A 21,007-nucleotide genomic window follows, 5' to 3' on the forward strand; every position below is an offset into this window, starting at 1 on the left:
AGAGTGCTCTATCAAATAAAGAGAGTGATATCAATGGTTTAAGTCCCAAGAATCTTGAATCGTTTACCTCATGGCTTTAAGAGAAGGGATGTTCAGATTTTTCTATAAACTTATTACTGCAATACTCCAAAGCAAATATGCGTTTTAGTTGGCACATGCACTGATTTTCAGTTAAAAAGAAAATACTGCTCATTAAATAAATTGATGTTCAGAATTTGAACAGTCCAAATTGAAGTATACGAGATTAAAAAGATATTGTTCTCAATATAGTTTTACTCTAATTTAAAATGCAATACAACAATTAATGAACCTTTTAGTACAGAAAACTCACCCCAGTAAAGCAAAATAAAGCAGAAGACATTAGAAAGCCTGTACTAATTAGATAAAAGTAGATAGCAGATTTTCACAAAAACCAAGGAGAGAGCAGGGTATCCAAGCAAAACTGTGGAAAGAATTTAAATCTGGCTGTGACCATGATAGGAAAGAAGTGCCATGGCAGTGGACAGGAAATGATGAAGCAGCCAAGTCACATGTGAGGTATAGCATAAATGAACTTCATCTCATAGAGGATTTATAAATCCTTTATAAATTCTTATTACTCAGATGTGACCTGCATCAGACACTGAAAAACCCAATGTTTTGAAGAGGGAAAACTGAAAAAAAAAATCCTCTCCAACCAACATAAACCTAGGGGTGATACAGACCAAAAGAGTCAGAACATTAGTGAGGCCATGGAGAGCTAATGCAGTCCTTCTAGTGAAAGGATTTCTCACAGTAAGTATGGAACAGTACAAAAAATGACATGCTCATATCTCAATTACTCAGCTTCAATTCAGAAGGCTTTTGTTATATGGGAAGCCTTTATTTACTATCATGTTTAAAGATTATGATGGTCTCACCTACTGTCAGGAGTACCAAATAAAGCATGACAGAGGTCAGTTAATTAATTATCCCTTCTCCCAAGATGGAAACATTCATAAAATCACACTAATAATAAAATGAGACAAAGCACTTAAAAAGCTTGCCCATTTTCTCTTTGGCTAGTTGTATATAATGGCATCTAGAATTTTCTCCCACTTAGCAGGACACAGGCCAACCTCAGACAGCTAAAACCCCAGAATGAGGATTCACTGCTTGAGTGTAAACTCAGCTGTGAGTTGAGCTTTTTCTTAAACGTGTGATGTCATGTGGTGACATGAAAACTAAATACCTTAAAGTTTAGCACTGAGAGCCAGAACTTCACAGACTTCCTTTATCAAAAGGAGCAGGGAATTTGGTACGGGGAGGGTGCCGAAAAAAGTTTTGTTTGTTTATCTAGTGAACTTTGCAGGGGGAAAAAATGAGAAGAAAAAAAGTAGCACACCCCATAAAAAAGTTCTTAGGAAAAGAACCAGCAAAATTTGAAATCTCTCATAAACACCAATGATATGCTTCTAATGGTGCTCAGTGGCTCAGTGTATGGAATTAAACACCCAGTTCCCACTGTTATTTTTTTCCTCTCTTACATCTCCTGTGTACATATAGAAAAGGAAGGAGAACTTAATGTGGTAACTGTAAGAAGATTTTGATATCATGAACTATTCCTGCAATCTAGGCTACCTTTCTAAAGGATGAAAAAAAATCACAGGTACAATCTAGGAGGGCCAATAAAGAAAATGGAAAACTCTTACATTCACTTACATTGGGCTTACTGAGGATTTAACTCAAATGTGCCTAATATACAGACTGTGGAGATTCAAACTGATATTCTGCTATGGATTTGAAGCAAAGACTCAGTGTATGGAATAGATGAAAACTTGACCTTCTGCTGTCTCTCAAGATGGCCCAAAAAAGTAGTAAAGATTAGTTTAATATGGGAAAAAGAAGGATACTTCAGCTTATTTTTTCCTCTTGGTACATTAATATGTGAAGCAACCACACACAAGAAGGTCTGTTATAGCTAACAACCACATTCCAATATTTTATGTATACCCAAAAAGAATATGGCAACAATAGCAGTTGATTAGTGAGGATGAAAGTAATTACAGTTCTCTTATACAAGTTTAAACTGTGAATGTACTTTAAAGAAAGAATGTAAATGAATAAAAAATGAAATGGAGTAAGGGCAGAATAATTAAAATCATATTCTTTAACATCCTATTTTCAGAACTCTGCTGTATTAATTAACCAGAGACCCATCAGCAATTTGGGCAGTAACTCAGTATTGTACTGTAATTGTATAAATAGCATTTAAACAAGGCTACAAATTGAGGTTTTCTGCCAGATTCAGATACAGTTTGCAATTATATTACTTAGCATGGGAGGTTCTAAACACCTTAACAATATATAACCTAACATCTAAACATATTGAGATTTCACTGTGAATGTGGGTGCTATGTGTGGAGTATTTTGAGAATGTATGGTTGTCAGACATGGAATCTGAATTAACCAGCTAGTAAAAATAGTCAGGATTTTGAAAAATATTGCAAGTTAATACTTTCCAGATAAGACACACAAAAATGGTTTTATTCCATCCATTTAGAAGCACAGTCAGTATTCATACCTGAATCTAAAAAAATATTAACACTAGATTTATGCAAAAGCTTCCATTTTCTTTGCAATTGTTTATTTTAGGTATGTAGAAGAATTGGGCAAAAAATGTCACCAATTTTTAAATAAGAAATTTAACATGAATAGGTAACTCAATTTGACCAGGAGATGATCACTGTGCTATGGAACAGCTCACTTTAAGAAAATTATTTTTTAAAATTTAAGAAATCATTGTATAAAACATTCAAATTCCAGATAAAGGAGAGAGAAAGCATTCAGGTGTTTGAGTATGATTACTCACTATTATTCCTGATGTCCTGAGTAGTGCTAAAATGGAGAGAAACCTTAGCACTTTTTAGGCGTATCTGACCCCAACGTGTAACTGCCTGCAGCTCTACATTGTAGTTGCTGTTGGGTTGGAGCCCCTCCAAGACCACATAATTTTGGGCCTGTAAAAGAATAAATAGACAAAGCAGTTATAATATTGCTGAAACACAGTCCTTTATTAAAAGCAGGCTTGTTATCTTAGGCACACTGCTTTTTTGAAGTTAGAAAACTCATATATAAATTTCAGAGCAAATTTCCTTTCTGTACAAGAGTTCTTTAATTGGACTCTGTTTTTCTGTGTCATTTAAAAAATACTAACCTACTTGATGTTTGCATAATTTTGGCAGTTTCTTGGCAATTCCAAACTTATTGTTTAGGCAAAGCCTATAGGGTTTTCTTCTATATAACAAGGTTTTTCTCTTATGCCAAAATAATTTTAGCAAAAGGAATTTAAGCATTTTATTCCCCAATTTCTGTGTTAGTTAGCAATTGAAAACTTTTTTCTAGAGACAGCCAGTCTGAAGATAGCTGAAGTCCAACATTTAATTCATTTTTCAATACATTCTATTTGTTTCAACTCTTGAAAGAAAAAGTGTAAAAAACAAGGACCAACCAAAAATACCCCCTCATTGAAAACAACACTTTTCCCGTGTAGAATGGAAAATAGCATAGAAAAAAATACAGTTTCCAATGTCACAAAAATGTATAAAATGGGGAAACAATAGATTAGGTTTATCATTCTCCAGTCAAAAACCCACAGATTAAGGCAAGGAACGTGATAATGCAAAGAAGAGTCCAGCCTTCTCAGCCTTATCTTTTATTTTGCTAGATTTAACTATAAAAATATCCTTCTAGTCCATATGCTAGGTGGAAGATATTACTCCATGCTTTCATTAGAATTCCTTGTGCTTTTTAAGCTTGACAGTCCATACAGAGTAAGAAAGACAACCATGTACCAAGGTAACCATCCAATATTTAACACTTGGGATGTTAAAATGGGGATTGCCAAAAAGTATTTAGTATTAATTATCTGTACTTGTTTAGTGCTGAAGTATTGACTGTAACTCTTGATTAACAGTGTTAATATTGCAGTCAAACTAATTCAATGTCTACCTGGAATGAATTAATGTATGAATTCATATATCAAGAAACCTGTATGAAATTATTTGGATGGGGCTACATCTAAAGGTAAAACCTGGACAAAAATAATCTTCAATAATCTGTAACAATTAAGACTTTTTCACTTTTTTTTTTATGTCCATGCATTTACGATTCTTTAGCCTAAGAGTTGCTACAATACTGAAATGACCATAGATTAGCAATATTATCTGGAGTGTGCTGAATCTCCCTGGCATGGCTGTGCAGTTTCATGACATGCTGCTGAAGAAAAAGTCAGGAGTACTATGATAGATTTGTAAGAGCCTGTCTCTTCTATTAAACACATCTTGTATTTCCCTACATTCAAGGTCAGAACTTGGTCACAATTACTGCAATGCTCTAATGGACCTGTTTTAATATTATTTGTATTTAAGAAGTACCCTATGGAAAGGTATTAAAGACCCAGCTCAACTTTAAAATTCTCCGGAGTTTCTGATGTACAGACCAGCTTGGAGAAAGAAAGCTCCCTGTCGTCTTTTGGCTGAAGCCTTTCCTTTACTCAGTCAGGCTTCTTGAGGAACACAAATTTTTCTAAGAAGCACAGTCCAAGCCTACTCCTATCTTGCCACAATTATTTTTTTAAAGGACAACAAAGAACTAACCTTCCTTTCTGTGCAAATTGACGTGCATGATTTCATCACACAGGCTTCACTGCCTTTATTTCTGTCAGGGTTTGGTGACTGAGAGACAGAGGGGGAATTGTGACCCTCTGACTATCATTCATCACAGTGCAATGGGCAGCTGGAGCCAAAACACGGTGGTAACACAGACATGGGGCCAAATTCCCACTACCAAAAGCACTGAGAATCAAGTTATGTCTAACCGATTTCTGTTATTTCTATCTAATTATTTCTATTCATTGCTTTAAAATAATATGCAATATGCTTAAGGATATCATAACAAAAAAGCTTTCTAGTAAAGCAAAATTTAATACATTACTCAAGAGACTCATAGGAACTTGTTGCTAAGGAAATACTGCCAGATCTGTGCTATAGCAGTTTATTTAAAGATTTTTGGCTATGTTTTTCCCTCAGATATATAGTGACTATTTAACAATTTCTCTATGACTGTGCCATAAGTTTTACTTCCATAATGAAAGAACAATGTGACAGGTATGTCAGACTTTTTAAATAAAACAACCACTTTAAGAAGCACTAATTGAATAAGCCTAAATTCAGAGAACTAGCAGCATTTAACTTTTCATTCATCTTTCCTGAAAAATCTTATCACATTTACCTGTATTCTAAGGGAGAAGTTTACTTCTCTCCCTGAGTTCAGTGTAAGACAAGGATAGAGAGGTCGAAATTGTGGTATTAAAAATTAATACCACTACTCTACCAATGGCTGACATAATTGGAACTTATCACACATTTTATACTTATGCTCTATTCTGTGCCAAAAATAAACCATATTTCTGTCCCAATTACTGACTGCTTTCTTACCCCATCGGTAATCTTCCTTCTCTTTTTTTTTGCTGGAATAACATATTTGCTGTATGTCCAGCTCCAGAAGACTTTGTAGTGGTGCACTGGGATATCAGGCTCTTCTGGAAGATCCCAAGTAATCATTGCATTTACACTCCCATCATTGTTTGCACTGATATTGGCAATCCTGATATTAGATGGAGCTGGTGGAGCAGATGGATCTAGAATTTAGGAAAATAGTGAAAATATTTTAAGGGAAAAATTATCTTCAGTAAGGTAAAGATTATCTTCACCTCATGTGTATATGAGGCATTCATGAGCTGGATTAAACACTCATTATATTGAGGGACATTCAGGCAAAGACATTTGGTAACTGATATGGCTTCTTATAAATTCTAGAAATTCAAACTCTATGAAATAAAAAATATGGGTTAGCATCTAATTTGTCATTATTCTGTGTTATGGATAGTTCACAAACATTATGAAACTTTATCAAAATGTACCAGACTACCAGTTTTCCTTCTGTCACTCACTATTTTAAATACACAGTGAATGTGAAACACTCCGGTTCTCCAAGTGGCCTTGTAGAGTAACCACAGAACTGTATGGCTGAAACATTGACTGTTTTTTTCATTGCCAGATAATTCTCAGGTGATTAAATTATGTTTTGACACATTGAATCTTTCTTCAAAAGTCTAATATTGGTATCTACCACCATGGGACATAAACACTTCCTTACAATAAAGGTAATTAAAGCATAATGATACATTACACTGTGGTAGAAATCTATAGTGGTTCTTTTAGAATGTCAAAAAGCAATTAGCTACCCCTTTGATTTATTTCACTATTCTGGTTCAATTCCTGGTCAATACCAACTGAGATTGTATTCCTTCAGTTGTCTTTGTGCTAACTCTAGAGTCAAGGACACATGACAGTCAGAGTTCGAATAGGATTCAATATTGAATATTTTCCAATACTGATTTTAAGTTCTTGTGTAATCACTATATAATATCCTGATCCCAAGTAATGTGAATCGAAGAATATTTTGCAACAAAGCTTGTGAAAGTCCAGTTTGCTGTTTACCACCTCCTATTTTTTAATCTCACTTTTTAATTTCTACCCTTATTAAAATGTCTGTAGCAGCCAAAAATTGTTGACAAAATACAAGGAAACTGCAAAACCAAAAATTATATAGAAGTAAGTAGTGAGACTCAAAAAAAATAATATATATAAAACTGGAGGTCTGAGGAGGGGGCATCAGACATTCATTTACTGTATGGTTCACCTGCATTATTTTATAATGGTATATGAGCTGTTAAATAAACATTCCAGGCATACTTAATTTATTAGATAATCCCTATGACATATGGTCTCACTGAAAAATTCCATCATTTAGTTTATTAAAAAAGACACATTCAGAATTAATAAGACAGCCTTTCCCTTTTAAAGATCAGCAGATGTGAAAAAATTATTCCTGTTACTGAACAGGACTTTTGCTGAAATAACAATGGATACTCCTGTTTCCTCACACATTCCATTTTAGTTAAATAATAATGGATGCCTCTGTTTCCTCATACATATAACTCAACCTAACATTTAGCCATAAAAGTTACAAAGCATACTTAAGAATTCTGGAAATTTAGCATGATTTCCAAATATTAAAAATGCCTCACTTCTCACTTGTGTTTTTTAATCCACTAGCAAGTCAGTTGTTTTTGGTTTTTTTCTGGCTTTGGAGAAGCACTGCTGTTACACTTTTTTCCTTACCTGTGAAGTTGCCAACAACTCCATCCTAAAGTATGCTAAACTATTTATTCCAGAATTAAAGAAAAATTTAGCTGAGTGGTTTTTTTTTTCTCTCATACAATTTTTCATTTAGTTCTTTTATTTAAAAGGTAGGTATAAAATGTAATTTATGTAAACTAAATAGAAACAGAATTCACACATCTAAGACATTTATTAAGCATTCATCTTCACTGATTTAAAATGTTAGGGGCTTTTTTATGTTATATGACATTATATTAGGGATATAAAATATTTATAAACTGAAGTGCAACATGATCGTATTACTGTAGGTGAATTATTCAGGTTATCTCCCAGAAGTGCTATGCATCATGTATTATGTATACAAACATATGGGATAAAATTAAAGTGTTTCAGAGAACATATCTTCCCAAATGGTCAGATATAAGCAAAAAATAATTCAACCTATAAAACATAGTTGTCTTCCTTTTGTGTCTACAGGAGACAGAGAGTCAAAAGATAAAAAAGAGATACGCAATTTAAGTGAAATAGCTCTTTTGGACAAAGTGCATGACACAATGAAAAACATTCTGAAGTTCTCTTGACCAATATTTTGTAGGTCTAGAAGCAAATCACCAAACTTAGATTCTTTTTTTTCAAACGTTTGGATGTTCATTCCAGCAAAAGAAAGCAATAAGAAAGAACTATGTGTGTACCAAAACCAATAGATGATTTATTCTAAATTCTACAGCACCAGCGTATCACCCTGTACTTTTTATAATTGCACAGTTTATTGAAAACATTACTTTATCCGGAGCAATTCTTCTGTGCTCACTAGACACAGTCCAGGCAGCAGACAAAATGCTGATCCACATTTGAAAGAAATCTATTAGTGTTTCTACTTTGCTGTGTGAGAATACGAACACTGCATTAAAAATCATTAGGTAATTACAGTTAAGGATAGAAAGAATGTCCTCTTAGAAGCAATATACACGTGAAATAATACAGCAATAGCAGGTATTTTCCTGAGTGCCCCCTTTATTCAAAGGGGCTTTTGCAAGCCTCTCAAATGTCATCCACAAAAATGCCTTTGTGGTGGTAGAAGACAGAAGGGAGGAGATCTGCAGCTGACAGACATGAAAAGGTGAGACATTGAAAGTAACACATTTTCTATAAGAGCTTTATTAAAATTAGTTGATTAAGAAAATAATAAGCTATAAATATATAAAATATCATAGATGAACAAAACTTATTACTGTTTTGCATCAACTGAAAAAAAAATCTGTCTGTTTGTAGGATGTATCAGTAAAATATTTTGTGTATTTTAGGTGTATTACCTGAAATATTAAGATACTCAGTGAGCATTTTATATCAGATTGGGATCCATTCCATATTAAGTATTTCACAACTATATAATTTATTAATTTTTTTTTATATTTTTGTGACAATCATCACTATTACAAGTGACAGAATGATCATTTTGTAAGTTAAGAACCCATGAATATTAATTTTTCTTCATTTGAAAGGATTTAGTTTCACCAGCAAAGTCGACATGTCAGAAGGAATAGCAGGGTAAGATAATGTGATCTCTGTTAACAGGAAGAAAAACCAAAGAACCCAAACCCCACCTTCAAAGAAAGCACTCAAAAAACTCCTATACCCCCTAGGCCTCCCACATAAATAAGAACCCAGAAAAACAAACAAACAAAAAAAACCAAAAACTGTGACATGCTTAGAAACGTGTTCCTCTACAATGCATGCCAGCCAGTTATCACATAACAGACTGGTTGTTTTTTTCTGCATTATGGAATGGAAAAGTCATCTTCTACAAGGTGGTCTGTTATGCTTATGTCCATATAGATACTGAAAGCACTACACAACTCATGCTAAAATACTTCAAGGTCGAATAACTAGTACTGAATCATAAAGCTGACTACATAAGGTGTTTGTCAACCTAACTATAAAAGTTAAAGTGATGTTCTGCTGACTATAAAGCTAACAGCCATTCTACTGTTAGTCTTCATATACCTGTGATCCCTTTGACTGACTGCCTCCATGTATAATTCAGAATCACAGATGTAAAATTACTGGAATGGAAACTGCTGCCAGTTTTTCAAATGAAAAGTACTGAAACTTTGTATACATGAATTTATCTGAGTGTTAAATCAAATACTCTGGTTTGCAGAAAGAGCAATGCTAGTTGCAGCTTTTCCTTTGCAGATTATACGACAATGCAAATAAAATACAAGTCATTTTATATATCCTAGAATTTGGCACAGACAGCTGTCCTCAACTCCAAAAATTTCTGGTCTCAGCAGCCTGACAAGAAAATCGCTTCTCACTGCTACAAATGATAGCTTCATTAGGTCAAGGCTGAAGCTGCTGTTCCAGCACATGGGGTAAGTACTCCATTTGTCTGGATTGTGTTTGGCTTGAGCATACCCAAAGGACTTAAATTCCTGTCTTGCTGGCTACTCAGCCATCACAAGCAAAATTCTGTCTCCAGTCCCCAAAAGGGAGGATTTCTTGCTGCAAATAAAGGGAACAAAAAGAAAACCCTCACATCATCACCATTTCAAAATTAACACCTTCCCACACTCGCATTTGTGAACATAGTAATAGCTTATATTTTCCAAAATTCTTTAAATCAATAGTATTTGGAAACACTTTTGCAAAACCTAAAAAATCAGTACGAGCTAGCTGTACACATGAATCACATCATACACTGCTGCAGTGCATCCATTTATTTTTTTTTCAATGTGGCAACTGTAGTGAAAACAGTAAATGATTTGGAATAGTTGTCAGAGAGGCAAACAATGGCATTGGAATCAGAATTCTCATTCTGAATTCTAGTAGTGAGAGAAAACGTGACAATAATTTAAACTGTTTTTTATTGACTGACTTAAAATAGATCTCCCACTGTTATCTTTCAAACATGAGACCTTCCAACTCTAAAAGTCTGCTGAAGCTGCTCTACAGACAAGTTTCCAACCATTAAACAGCTCCACGGCATAAGCAGGAGGACTGGCTCTGCCCGATGGAAATGGCACACATAAACCAGCTGTGCAACAGCATAAAAAAATCATTGGTCTCAAAGGAGAAACAGAAGGAACTTTATTGCCATGAGTGGGTGTCTGTTCTGGTTTTTCTAACACTCAGTTATGTATGCATGAAATCACATCCAGCATGTACTTATGTGCTGCGAAAACAACGCTGTCTGCTTCCTTTTGCTTGACAATCTATCCAGTGTATGCTGGCAACTGCCTTCCTGGTGAAGATAAAAACCTTTAGCAGAGGTGGAAGGGTCAGGTGGTTCAGGCTCATTGTGTTGATCTTTTTGTCTCTGGAAATGGCACAGTACCTACCTACAGACCAGTGAGATAATGTATATATGACACAGAAGTGCCTAGCACTGAGTCCTTCAGTTAACTGGTCCCTGTTACTGAGAGTTCATTCTCATCACAAATCATAAAAAGCTAGGCAAAAAATAGCCTAAGAACTCTGAACCAAATGCAACAAATTAAAAATTGTATTACTGGTGCCAAGCAGCTTCTGACCAGTTAGGTTAAGCTATCCAGTGCCTGTTTACTGGAAGAAAAACACTGGTAGTTTTCATCCAAGGAGATTAATTTATGGATTGTAGGAACATTTCTCTCCTGTTTCCAGAAGAAAGGAAACAGCTTGGAGAGTGCCAGTCTAAATATGAATAGAAGGCTATTTGTACCTTATGGATCAAAAATGTTCTGTCAGGCATTCAGTTACCCTTATTTACTGTTGTTATTGAAAATTGTTGCCACACAATTGAAGATACAGGGAAAGCACACAAAATTTAAAAACCCTGAAAAGAGAAGTGGAAAGCACTGACAAAATAGCAGAAAATTTTGACCAATTTTAGCTGACCATATAAGAGTCAAAAAAAAAAAATTCCTTGTGCACAGTCCCAGTTATATGAAAGAATCCACTCTCTAGGTGCAGTATTCACCTAATTTTCCACCCACTCTGCCACAGACAGATATAGTCCAACCCATGTTTCTTGGAATTTTGGAATCACATTTTGGCAAAACAAAGCCTCACTTTATTCCCTGTGAGGGGTCATGTCAGACAATTGCATGCAAACCTTTTGTTTCCTTTATAAAAAATAAATAAAAAGCATTTAAAAAAAATGAGTGATGCCTAAGCTTTGAATATTTCAAAAATTCTCAGCTGTGTCACCTTATTTGCTATTTACAAATTAATGCCAACAAATGATGTTTATCCTAGATGAAGACATGAGGCAGTGTAGAACAGCTAATAGGTCTCCACCTCATACATTTATGGTATAAGAGAATCCAGTACTGCAGTAAATAAGACCTCAAAACACAAGTAGATGAAGAATGGTAAGTTGAAATGCTTGATGAAATACTGTTGTTTTCCTGGTTTCATCCTTTTCATGACTGAGAAATTAAATTACTTTGGAAAATGAGGAGCTTTATTTAGTGATAAAGAAGTTAATGGAAATTACCTCAGAAAACTTAAGAACATTTTGAATAAAACAAAACCTTATTTTGCTGTGTCTATTTAGAGAGCATGTTTTTTGTTTTTTTTTTTTTTGCATTTTCAAAAACACAAAACAGTATAAAACAGTATTGTGGTAACCAAACAAAAATCCTCTCTCTGAGAAATTACAGCACGTTTCTGAATATTCCTCTTAACATCTTAAAATATTTAGTGACAGAGACTTTGTGGTGCCGTACTTCTGACTAGATTCAGATTAAGTATCATATTTCTCCTCCTTTAAAGGAAAAAACAAACCCAAATTATTTTCTCTTCATTATTACTTATGAGCAATTGGTAAAAGTTCAGTATCTTGTGTGAGAAACTGTCTTAGGAATTACTGTCATGTTTCCTGATCAAAGGGTTTATTTTTGAAGAAACCTTCTGCTAAGTCTGACCAAGATAATAATCTTCTCTTGGTCTTGGCACAACAGGGTGAAGTGAAACACTGATGTGAATTTCTGTCCCTGCTTCACACAAACATAGCACAGACAGGCAGCAAACTTCCAAAGGTGATGTGCCAAAATCCACTTTTCTTTTCCAAACTGGAGGTTAAATGCGCCTGTAGGAGCTCAGCAGGGGCCAGTAGATGCTGTCACTCAGAAAACTAGGCATATCTGAGCAGCAGTTTCTTGCCTCTTTAGCAGGCAGGGGCTGACATTTCCCACTGAGCTTCAAATAGTAATTAAATGCTAGTGTGACACTATAACTGTTAACCACTCTGCCTGCCTACCTGGGAACATGGTGACTCAAAGATACCAATGGAAGCATCCCAGCATCATTCCCAGCAGTCAGCACCTAGCAGCATCTTCGTGTGAGTCACCTAGAGCGTCTACACATTTCATCTGGCAAACTCCACATCTTTATAACAACCACTGACAGTTCCACAGCCCCTAGAATGGCCAAATGAGCTGCCAGCATAGGTTGATTTGGGTTGTGAAGCTCAGAGCTAACTGAACTCCCTGATGCTTGTCTGTCAATTCACAATCCTCTGCCAAGGGCTGGAGTTCAAATTTGAAAACAGTTATTTTTAGTGTTCCAGAAGCCTTTTGAAGAATACTGACTACATACTTGCTGCCATCATCAAAATTTTGGTTTATTAGGTAAGGGCATGCAGAGGCACTACTGACTCCCACTGCCCTTGTCACAAAGTCCTAAAAGTGCTCTCCACCTCCACTAGACAGCCATGAGCAGTTCTCAAGGAGAGCAAGTGCTTCAGGGGTAGCTGCAGAGACCACAAGAGGACTCTGGTATTTATGTAATGATTTCAAAACCACAAGTTCCTGAAACACAAGTTACTGCCAGCTGGGAGACTATTCTGAAGAAATACCTTTATGTGCTTATCCTGCTCTAACATTGTTATCCAGAAACCCACCTTTGGCAGGGGTCAGATTCTGGGCTAGAAACATTCAGGACTTAGCATGGACATTCTTATATTCATTACCAAGGATGGTATTTTGAGCGTGGCTAGCACACTCAGTAGGGGGCCAATTTTTTTGAAAGTAATACTGCCTGAAAATGTCATGTTCAAGCCAAAACCTCAGCACTACCATGATATACCTTTCTGTAATTGCAGTAATAGTGGTTTCAAGCAGAATAGATGGGAAATACTCACAAACGCTGTAAAGCAATTGTCAGCGATGCCAATTTAAAAGGAAGTTGGTGCCAGATTGAGCAACAAACTTCTGTATCTGCTGAAGTGCTGTTCAAGAAGTAAAAAGAAAGGTACTTCTGCTGAAGGGTTCTTACAGTAAACTCAATACAGCTCGAAAGAACTGTATTATTTAATGTTTCTGAAATGGTATGCTGCATAAGTATCATAAGTTCTTAAAGTAATACTTCTTCTAAGCATGAAAAGGTTTGTGGTCACAGAAGTAACAGGACAGCTGTGCCAACCTTCCTACAACAAATATGGTTAGAGCACCAAAAAAATTATTAAGGCTAACATATAGTAATTCATTAAGTGATTAAACCTTCCATACCAGCAAAAGTATTTGCATGCCTCTATAAATGCACCTCCAAAAAGATTTCTTTTCTAGGACTGACTATGGCCAAATAGTAAGCTAAAAGCCAGCACGGGAACCCAAAGACAGTAACTGCTTATACTGCAAGTTAATTCTGTCTGCAGAAAGAGGAGAAAATACATTCCTCAAAGTATGCACAGTTACATCCATGTAAAGATTCTGTCACTACTAAAATAACAAGTCTCTCTTTTAGAAACTGCTTCTATCAGTAGAGTGAAGAGTGCTGGATCTCATTCTTTGGCACTGAAGTCGAGTAGCATGGTCTGGATATGCCCTCAATATTGACTGCCTTTAAGAGAGGGTGGCCACATCCAGATGATCATGTCTAATGGGAATAGGCTCTGGCCTGTGCTAACCCCTACACTATGCCTAAGAGTCATCTGGGAAAATTCTCCCTTATGTTGGTCAAAAGCACAAAAGGGAGAATGCCAGGAACTTCACAGGATGGGAGAACTGTTTCTCACTCCTCCATCCCCCATGTACCATTTACTGGTAAATAAATAATTTTCGAAGTTATTTTATTACCCAAACGGTTGCAAAACCAGAACTATCAACAAAAATTCCTACAATACTTTGTGAATGATCAGGCATGCCTTTCTAATAAATAGAAATGTGCTGCTTTGCATTTATGCTCTTTTTTATTCTTAAGCACTTCCAATTAGTGCTAGTAAGGGGAAAGTTAAATTAAGAGGGTCCAAAGTTCCATCAAAACAATGCTGCTACAATTATTAAGATACAGGCAATGAAATATTCCAATACTCTACTAAACATATTACAATAACATATTTCTCATAACTAGAAAGAAAAAAAAGATAAACATCTCAGATTAACACACTGAAAACCAAGTTCGTCCATATTTCATAGTCAGGGCCATGTAGGTGGATACCAATTATGTGGAAAATGTTTCAAAGGAGTTTTATTCATGGAGACCCTTATTGATAAAAGAATAATGACTCTTCAACTTTTAATTTGTTTGCTGATTTCAAACAAATCTTACACCATTTCTAAAGTCAGTAGCAAAACTACTCAGAAAACACCCACCTGTTAAAAACATGCTGCCACGAGAGCAGGCAGATCAGGCAGCACTCCAGGCGTGAGTGAGAGGAAGGTGAGTACCAGACAAGAGGGGGGCAAACTCACCTCTGGAGGAACGGAAGTGCTTGCTGGGTGCTGTGAAGCCCCTCGTCCCGTGCACGTTCACAGCAGCCACGCGGAACTGGTACCAGCGGCTCGCTCGGATGTCCGGCAGCCGAACACGCTCGTCCGTGGTCTGGCGGGGAAAATGTCACACTTACACTGGCTGTTCTGACATGGCTATCTGTCATCTGCTCTGCTACACCAGGCAGTCTGGCTGTGTACACACCAGCATCACGGGCTTTATGCAACCACCTCACCTGACTCCAGCCATCACTCTGCAGTGCAAAGCATTTAGAGCTGTGAACAAAATGACAGAACCGTCCAATTTTACAGCGCATTGCAGGTCTCTTCTGGAAAAAGCAGCCTTTAGAAAACTGGTGAAGTGTTGTTAAATTCACAAAATTAGTTTTGCAGTTACCACAACCTTCCCCAGTGTTTAGGGTCACACTGTTCAAGTGCTGATGTTTCAGGGAACTCATTGCCCCAGGTATAGGACTTATTTCTTCAATTCAGTTCTTTAATTCTCAATTCTCAGAGAATTAGGGGTTCAAAACAGCTTAATGAAATCCAGGGCTGTGAGAACTTACTTTTTCTAGTTCATAGGAAACACAAAACTCTCAGATAATGAATGTAAGCCTTCTTCATATCTTTGGCACTTATGTCAAAAAGACAGCTTTAACTCTTCCCTAAAGACTTTTCTCAGGTCATAGGATCTGACCTTTTCTTCCAACAACACCTACTGAGGTTGCCAATGTCATGAGTTCAATTTCCAAATCCTGTGGGGAGAACCACTGAAATATGGCATAAGCATAGATACATTCTGAACCCTTTCAGTAGGAAGTGCTTTACACATTCTTATTCTGAGCCCTGTTTTTTCCATTTTTTACCCCATTAAACTTCTGAAGAGCTATCTTTTGCATTCTTTCTTTTTTTCCCCAAAATAAAAACACCAAAACTGAACACTGCCTCCTGGTGACCACTGAATCACTTCCAACTACAGATGTAGCATTTTTGTAGGACTCATAAAAAACACATCCACTTGGAAATTTTAGTTTCACAATTACCTCTCAATTACCTAGTTTTCAGTTTACTTTGTCATGTTTACTACGTTTTGATTTAATTCTTTAATCAAAGTAATGCACAAACCTGAAATAGATGTCATGTATATGTCTAAATATATTATACAATCATTACTGATAACCATTACTGACCAAACATGCAAGCTCATTAAAAATGTAGTTGCATCAATTTATTTTTACAAGCTCTGTTTTATACAACTTCAAGAAGCCATCTCCCTGTATAGGATTTAAGATTTCTTGTAATGATACCAAGTAGTTCTCAAAAAAAGCCAGAACATAATTTCTGCTTTTCACTCTCTTTCAAACCTGTGTAAGAAACCAGCAGCTGCTGACACAACTCAGATAAGCAGAAACAGAGGAATTTGCTTCAGTTCTTCAGCAATGCCCTTTTCAGAACCCTGACAAATGTAATTTCTAGTTCTTATCCTGCACTTAGTTTCTTTATTTGGTGACAAACAAAATTTAGGGAAACAGGTATCTCATTTGTGTGTGCATGTAAGGAAAAGAGACCCTTCTAAACCATATTATTGACTGCTCTCAGACTAAGTGCTGTAGACTGAGCCTACCACACGTTGATGCTACTCAGAGTCCCTCTCCATTCCAACCACTGTATTTGTCTTCTCAGATTAAGGAGGTCTTGACATTGTCTGCCTCATCTCCTTTCCTTTTAAGTTTTATGTTACCGTAGAGTGAATTATGCAGGGTTTGTTCCAGGGAAGAAAGAGTCTACCTGAATCAACTTCTGTGATTATTTTTATTTTATGGAGCACTCAAATGTCTTATTTTTTCCCAACAGCCAGGTCCCCTACAACTGCAACTTAAAACAGGTTCAAGACCAATATTTAATTGTAAATAACTAGTCTTGTGGGCTTTTAAAAACATGTTTGCTGAACTTTGTTACAAGGCAAGCATAAGCTGAATAGACTTGATCCCAAATTCCTCAAAGGAATCTTGTTTGTCACTGGCATCAGCTCAGTTATTCTATTGATTAAAAGAAAGTATTTCAGTTGTGTCAGTTTCCCTGGCAACAACGAAAAATTTAAAATCTAACGGTCAATCCATTATGCCAAAATTATTTTAATTTATGAACATGCCTTGGGCCTACTACTTTCATCATTCATTTTGTTGGCCAAGGTCCTGCTAAGTTCAATCATGCAGGAGGTCTACCTCCAACTACCATGATATAAACTACTTCAACACCTCTAAGTATCCTTCACACAGAACTAAGTACTACTGAGATATCTTACACTACCTTAATGCTGTATCTATTTTTTTTTTTTGTTTAATTGCTTTAGTTTAATTAGGTCTCAGTACTTAAGTATGTTTGGAGCTGTAATCACAATATTCAGAGTCCTTTCAATGTCTTTCACATTAATTTAAACCCATTAAAAGCTATGCTGAGTGGTACTAAACAACTAATGGTTAAATTTCATCGCGCAACTAATATGCTGTCAGAATATGAAAGAAAAAAAATAATTTTATAGAAGTTTAAAAAATCATAAATAAAAGATAAAAACAAAAGATCACCACTGAAATAATTGCAGAATCATAATTACTGTTTATTTGGCTATGCATCACCTGTTTATTTATAAGATGAATGTTTGGAAAGCAGCTTCAAATCCTAATAGGCATTTTATTTGGAATTAAATATTAAATTAGTCCTCAGACAAAATAACTGGCCAACACGTCCACCTTCAGTATCATGCAAAGTTCAGGGAGAACAAGGGAAAATCCCTATTAATTACATTAGAATACAACTTCATATAAGAGCAGCATGTAATCTTAATGACATAAGCTGGACAACACACATAATAGCTTGACATTCCTTCTCAAGAGTTCATTTTAGGTCCAAGGGACCACAGGCCACTTCCAGTGGCCAGAAAGCAGGAAAAGGTGGGGCTTTTGTGTGAGAATTTGGCTGAGACTAGCCCAGAGCTGCTCCATCTAGGAAGTACTGACAATTCTACTCCTCTTCCAGCAGCTCTTAACTGTTTAAAGTCTGAGACCTTTCCTCTAAGTAGTGCCCTCCTCCTGTCCTTCAAAAAGGGATTATTTGTTACTGTCTTCAACATGCCTACAGAAATCTCCCTCTGCTGCTCTTACAACTGACTGATGATTAAGAGCATCCCAGAGCACGGATGACCTACCTTCAATTCCTTTGTATGAGAGGTGAGGGGAAGGTATTCCCTAGCACCTTGGACGTTGCATGCTATTTAGAACTATAGCATGCATATTTACATGCAAAACTGCTCCTTGGAGAAAGAAAGGCTGAAAGTCAGAATCTCTTGTAATGGAAAGGTGGGATTTACTGCAACTGGAAGGGAGCAGAAAGAGAATATATGACACAGCAGTTTGACCTTTAAGGTGGGATTCTTGTGTCGACACTTCAAAAAGTGTATATGTGTTAAAAATTGGTACCAAAAAGTTTTCACAGAAGAGACTTGAACAGAGGACTCTCCTCTATCCAAGGATTACAGTAATCAATGGACTGTTTCACTGTGCTCATTCCTGATTTGTCCCCTCTATGAATCCTGGACTACTGTCTGTAGCACAAAGGTTTAATAGAAGTAGGACAGTACAGCCATACCCTGCTCAGTTCACAGCTCTACACCTTTGGACACAGCACAGTGATAAAAGAATTTGCATTTCAGATAGTGAAGAGATACCATCCAGGTCATCAGAAAAGCTGAGTTTATGTTTCATCTGATACAAAAGAAATTCTGAGTGTTGTATCCACTACCCTATCGAAGGACAGCAAACCTGCCCTATTTCATGTGAATGCAATCCCACACAAGGTGGGCACTCTCTAAGACTGCTTACCAAATCAAGGCTCTCCTGGGAGACGGAGAAAGTAACCTTTAGTGTACAGGAATGGTAGTTAGCTCCAGCAGGTATTTCTGACTTCTGTGATCCTCAGAACCAGAACTTTGTTTCAGAAACTTTATTTTTGAAACAGATTAGCTGTCCACAGAGTTTAGACATAGCAAGGTAAAGCACTAAGGTCTGTCACAATCAAGATGTCAGTAAATACTGTATTTCATTTGTTTCAGTAATGAACTAGACTAATAAATGTACTTCATTACTGTCTGCCAATACATGATATGTATGTGTGTGTGTGTATACACGTGACATTCATTCACACAACACAGACATATTCTGTCTAAAAATATTTTTATTCTGTCGAATAATATTTTAATTAACTTTATTATATTATAATAATGTTATTAAATACCCAAATTTCCAAGGTAAACAGTAATACTACCATTTTTTAGAGAATTAGTACCGAATGGAATGGGAGGTTTGTTCACAAGACATACAGTATTTCCGTAGGATAATGTAGCTGTTCCAGCTCAGCTGGCTAAATCTTAAGTTACAGTACTGTAGGAATCTTCACATAACACTTAGACATTCTACATCATAGCCAACTTCGTCAACTCGTTCCGATAGTTTTTATTTTAACCAATGAAAATTAGTTAAATGGTTAATTATATCATGTTTTCCTCAAAATATGCAGTAAAAAAAACTACATTAAAACCCCCTTCCTCCGGAAGTGAAAAATCACTAAAATTGTTTTCAATGTATTTGCTTTCCTTATATGATTGGAGAGCAAAATAATATGCTAACAGATTGAGCCTTCTTCCTTAAAAAGAAAACAAAGATGACACAACAAATATGGCACAATAAAATAAACAAACTTTTTCAAAATTATTGTTTCAAAGTAAAAGTACAATGTAAAGTAAAAATTTGTGTTAAACATGAGGAATTACTTGCAAATTAGCTCCTCTAAGGGTAATAGGAAACAGCAAGGGTTTTTTGAAATTTAAACACCTCCAAGTTATTGAAAATTATAACCCTATTTTTTCTTAGACAACAAAAGTAAAAATAAAAGTTTTCCGACCAGATTTGCCCTAAACCAGGACAGTAACTCTGATGAAATATTATGACATCTCTTATAAGAAGATGTGAACCATAACTTTGCATAATTATGCTACATATGGGGGTAAGCAAAGAGAAATTTGATCTTTGATTGCTCTTCACATAGTCTCTACCTAAAGTTGCAGCGTAAAGCAAGAGCCAGAATATCTCCCCCGGTCTGAGATGCTCTAGGAATTCTCAGCTAAATGGTGAGCTCTTCTCAGCCTTTGCCTATAGTTAAGGCTCATACCTCAATGTTTTGGAATCATACAAAAAAAAAAATCTCAGTTATACGGACAAGAAAAGCCTGGAGGCTGTGCACACAATCACTTTAGTCAAACTGGGTATCCATCCTTGTTGCTGATATTGCAAAATAAGTTCTATCGCATTTGGCCAAACAAATTTGATTGCCTGGTGGGATTTCTAAAACCACAAACACCATGGAGGTACACTACTCTATAAAGACAGAAATTCTGATTACTAGCACCCCTCAAGGATGCCCACCCTGCATGTCCCATAAGGTATACACAGTTCACAAAGCCAGTCAGGCATCCTGAAGCATGCTTTGAACTGACATTCCCAGTGGGATCCATCACACAGTCAAATTCCTGTCTCCTGTGATGCAGAAGGGACAGTGAAGTCGTCAGAAAGATGTCAGTAAGAGGAGGCTTCTCCTGCCACAGTGATTAACTCAGCCCCTTCTGCCCACATTCACCAGACCCCAGGAAAGGCAGCTGTCAGGCTTCTTACTGCTCTTGCACAGGAACATGTTCCTGAAACACTCTCCTGCAGCTCCACTGCCACGCAGGCGTTCATGTATGTTCAGCTACTGTGGAGCTACTAGTGCATGTTACCAGAAACGTGCATGAGGTTTGCTCCTGGGGTGAGAATAGCACAGCACTGTGCTCCCTTTGCAGCCTGGATTCACCAGCTACAACAGCTGAACTTCTACAGTCTAGCACATAAACATGGTTCAGTAACAGTGAAAAATAATTTAGATCTGGCACATTTTTGCTACTTGGTATTTTCCTTGCAACAAAGACAGGAGGTTGTTTCCTGGAATGGAGAATGCAGGTTAAAGACCTGCACCTCAGCAGAGAGCTCATAGGTCACTGTGACTTGATCAGTTTTGGACATG

General features: G+C 36.4%; 1 protein-coding gene across 2 annotated transcripts in view; it reads right to left on the reverse strand.

Moving 5' to 3' along the window:
- The window catches only part of ANOS1 (anosmin 1), a 126,697-nt gene that overhangs the window by 26,075 nt on the left and 79,615 nt on the right, over positions 1-21,007 (reverse strand). For both annotated transcript variants that reach the window (XM_062515102.1, XM_062515101.1), the window contains exons 6-8: positions 14,879-15,008; positions 5,457-5,659; positions 2,831-2,978 (exon numbers count right to left, since the gene is read on the reverse strand). In XM_062515102.1, coding sequence (XP_062371086.1) covers positions 2,831-2,978; positions 5,457-5,659; positions 14,879-15,008 — 481 coding nt within the window. The remainder of the gene's footprint in view (positions 1-2,830; positions 2,979-5,456; positions 5,660-14,878; positions 15,009-21,007) is intronic.

Source organism: Cinclus cinclus, chromosome 2 (assembly GCF_963662255.1).
Source record: "Cinclus cinclus chromosome 2, bCinCin1.1, whole genome shotgun sequence".
In the NCBI taxonomy this organism is placed as follows: domain Eukaryota; kingdom Metazoa; phylum Chordata; class Aves; order Passeriformes; family Cinclidae; genus Cinclus; species Cinclus cinclus.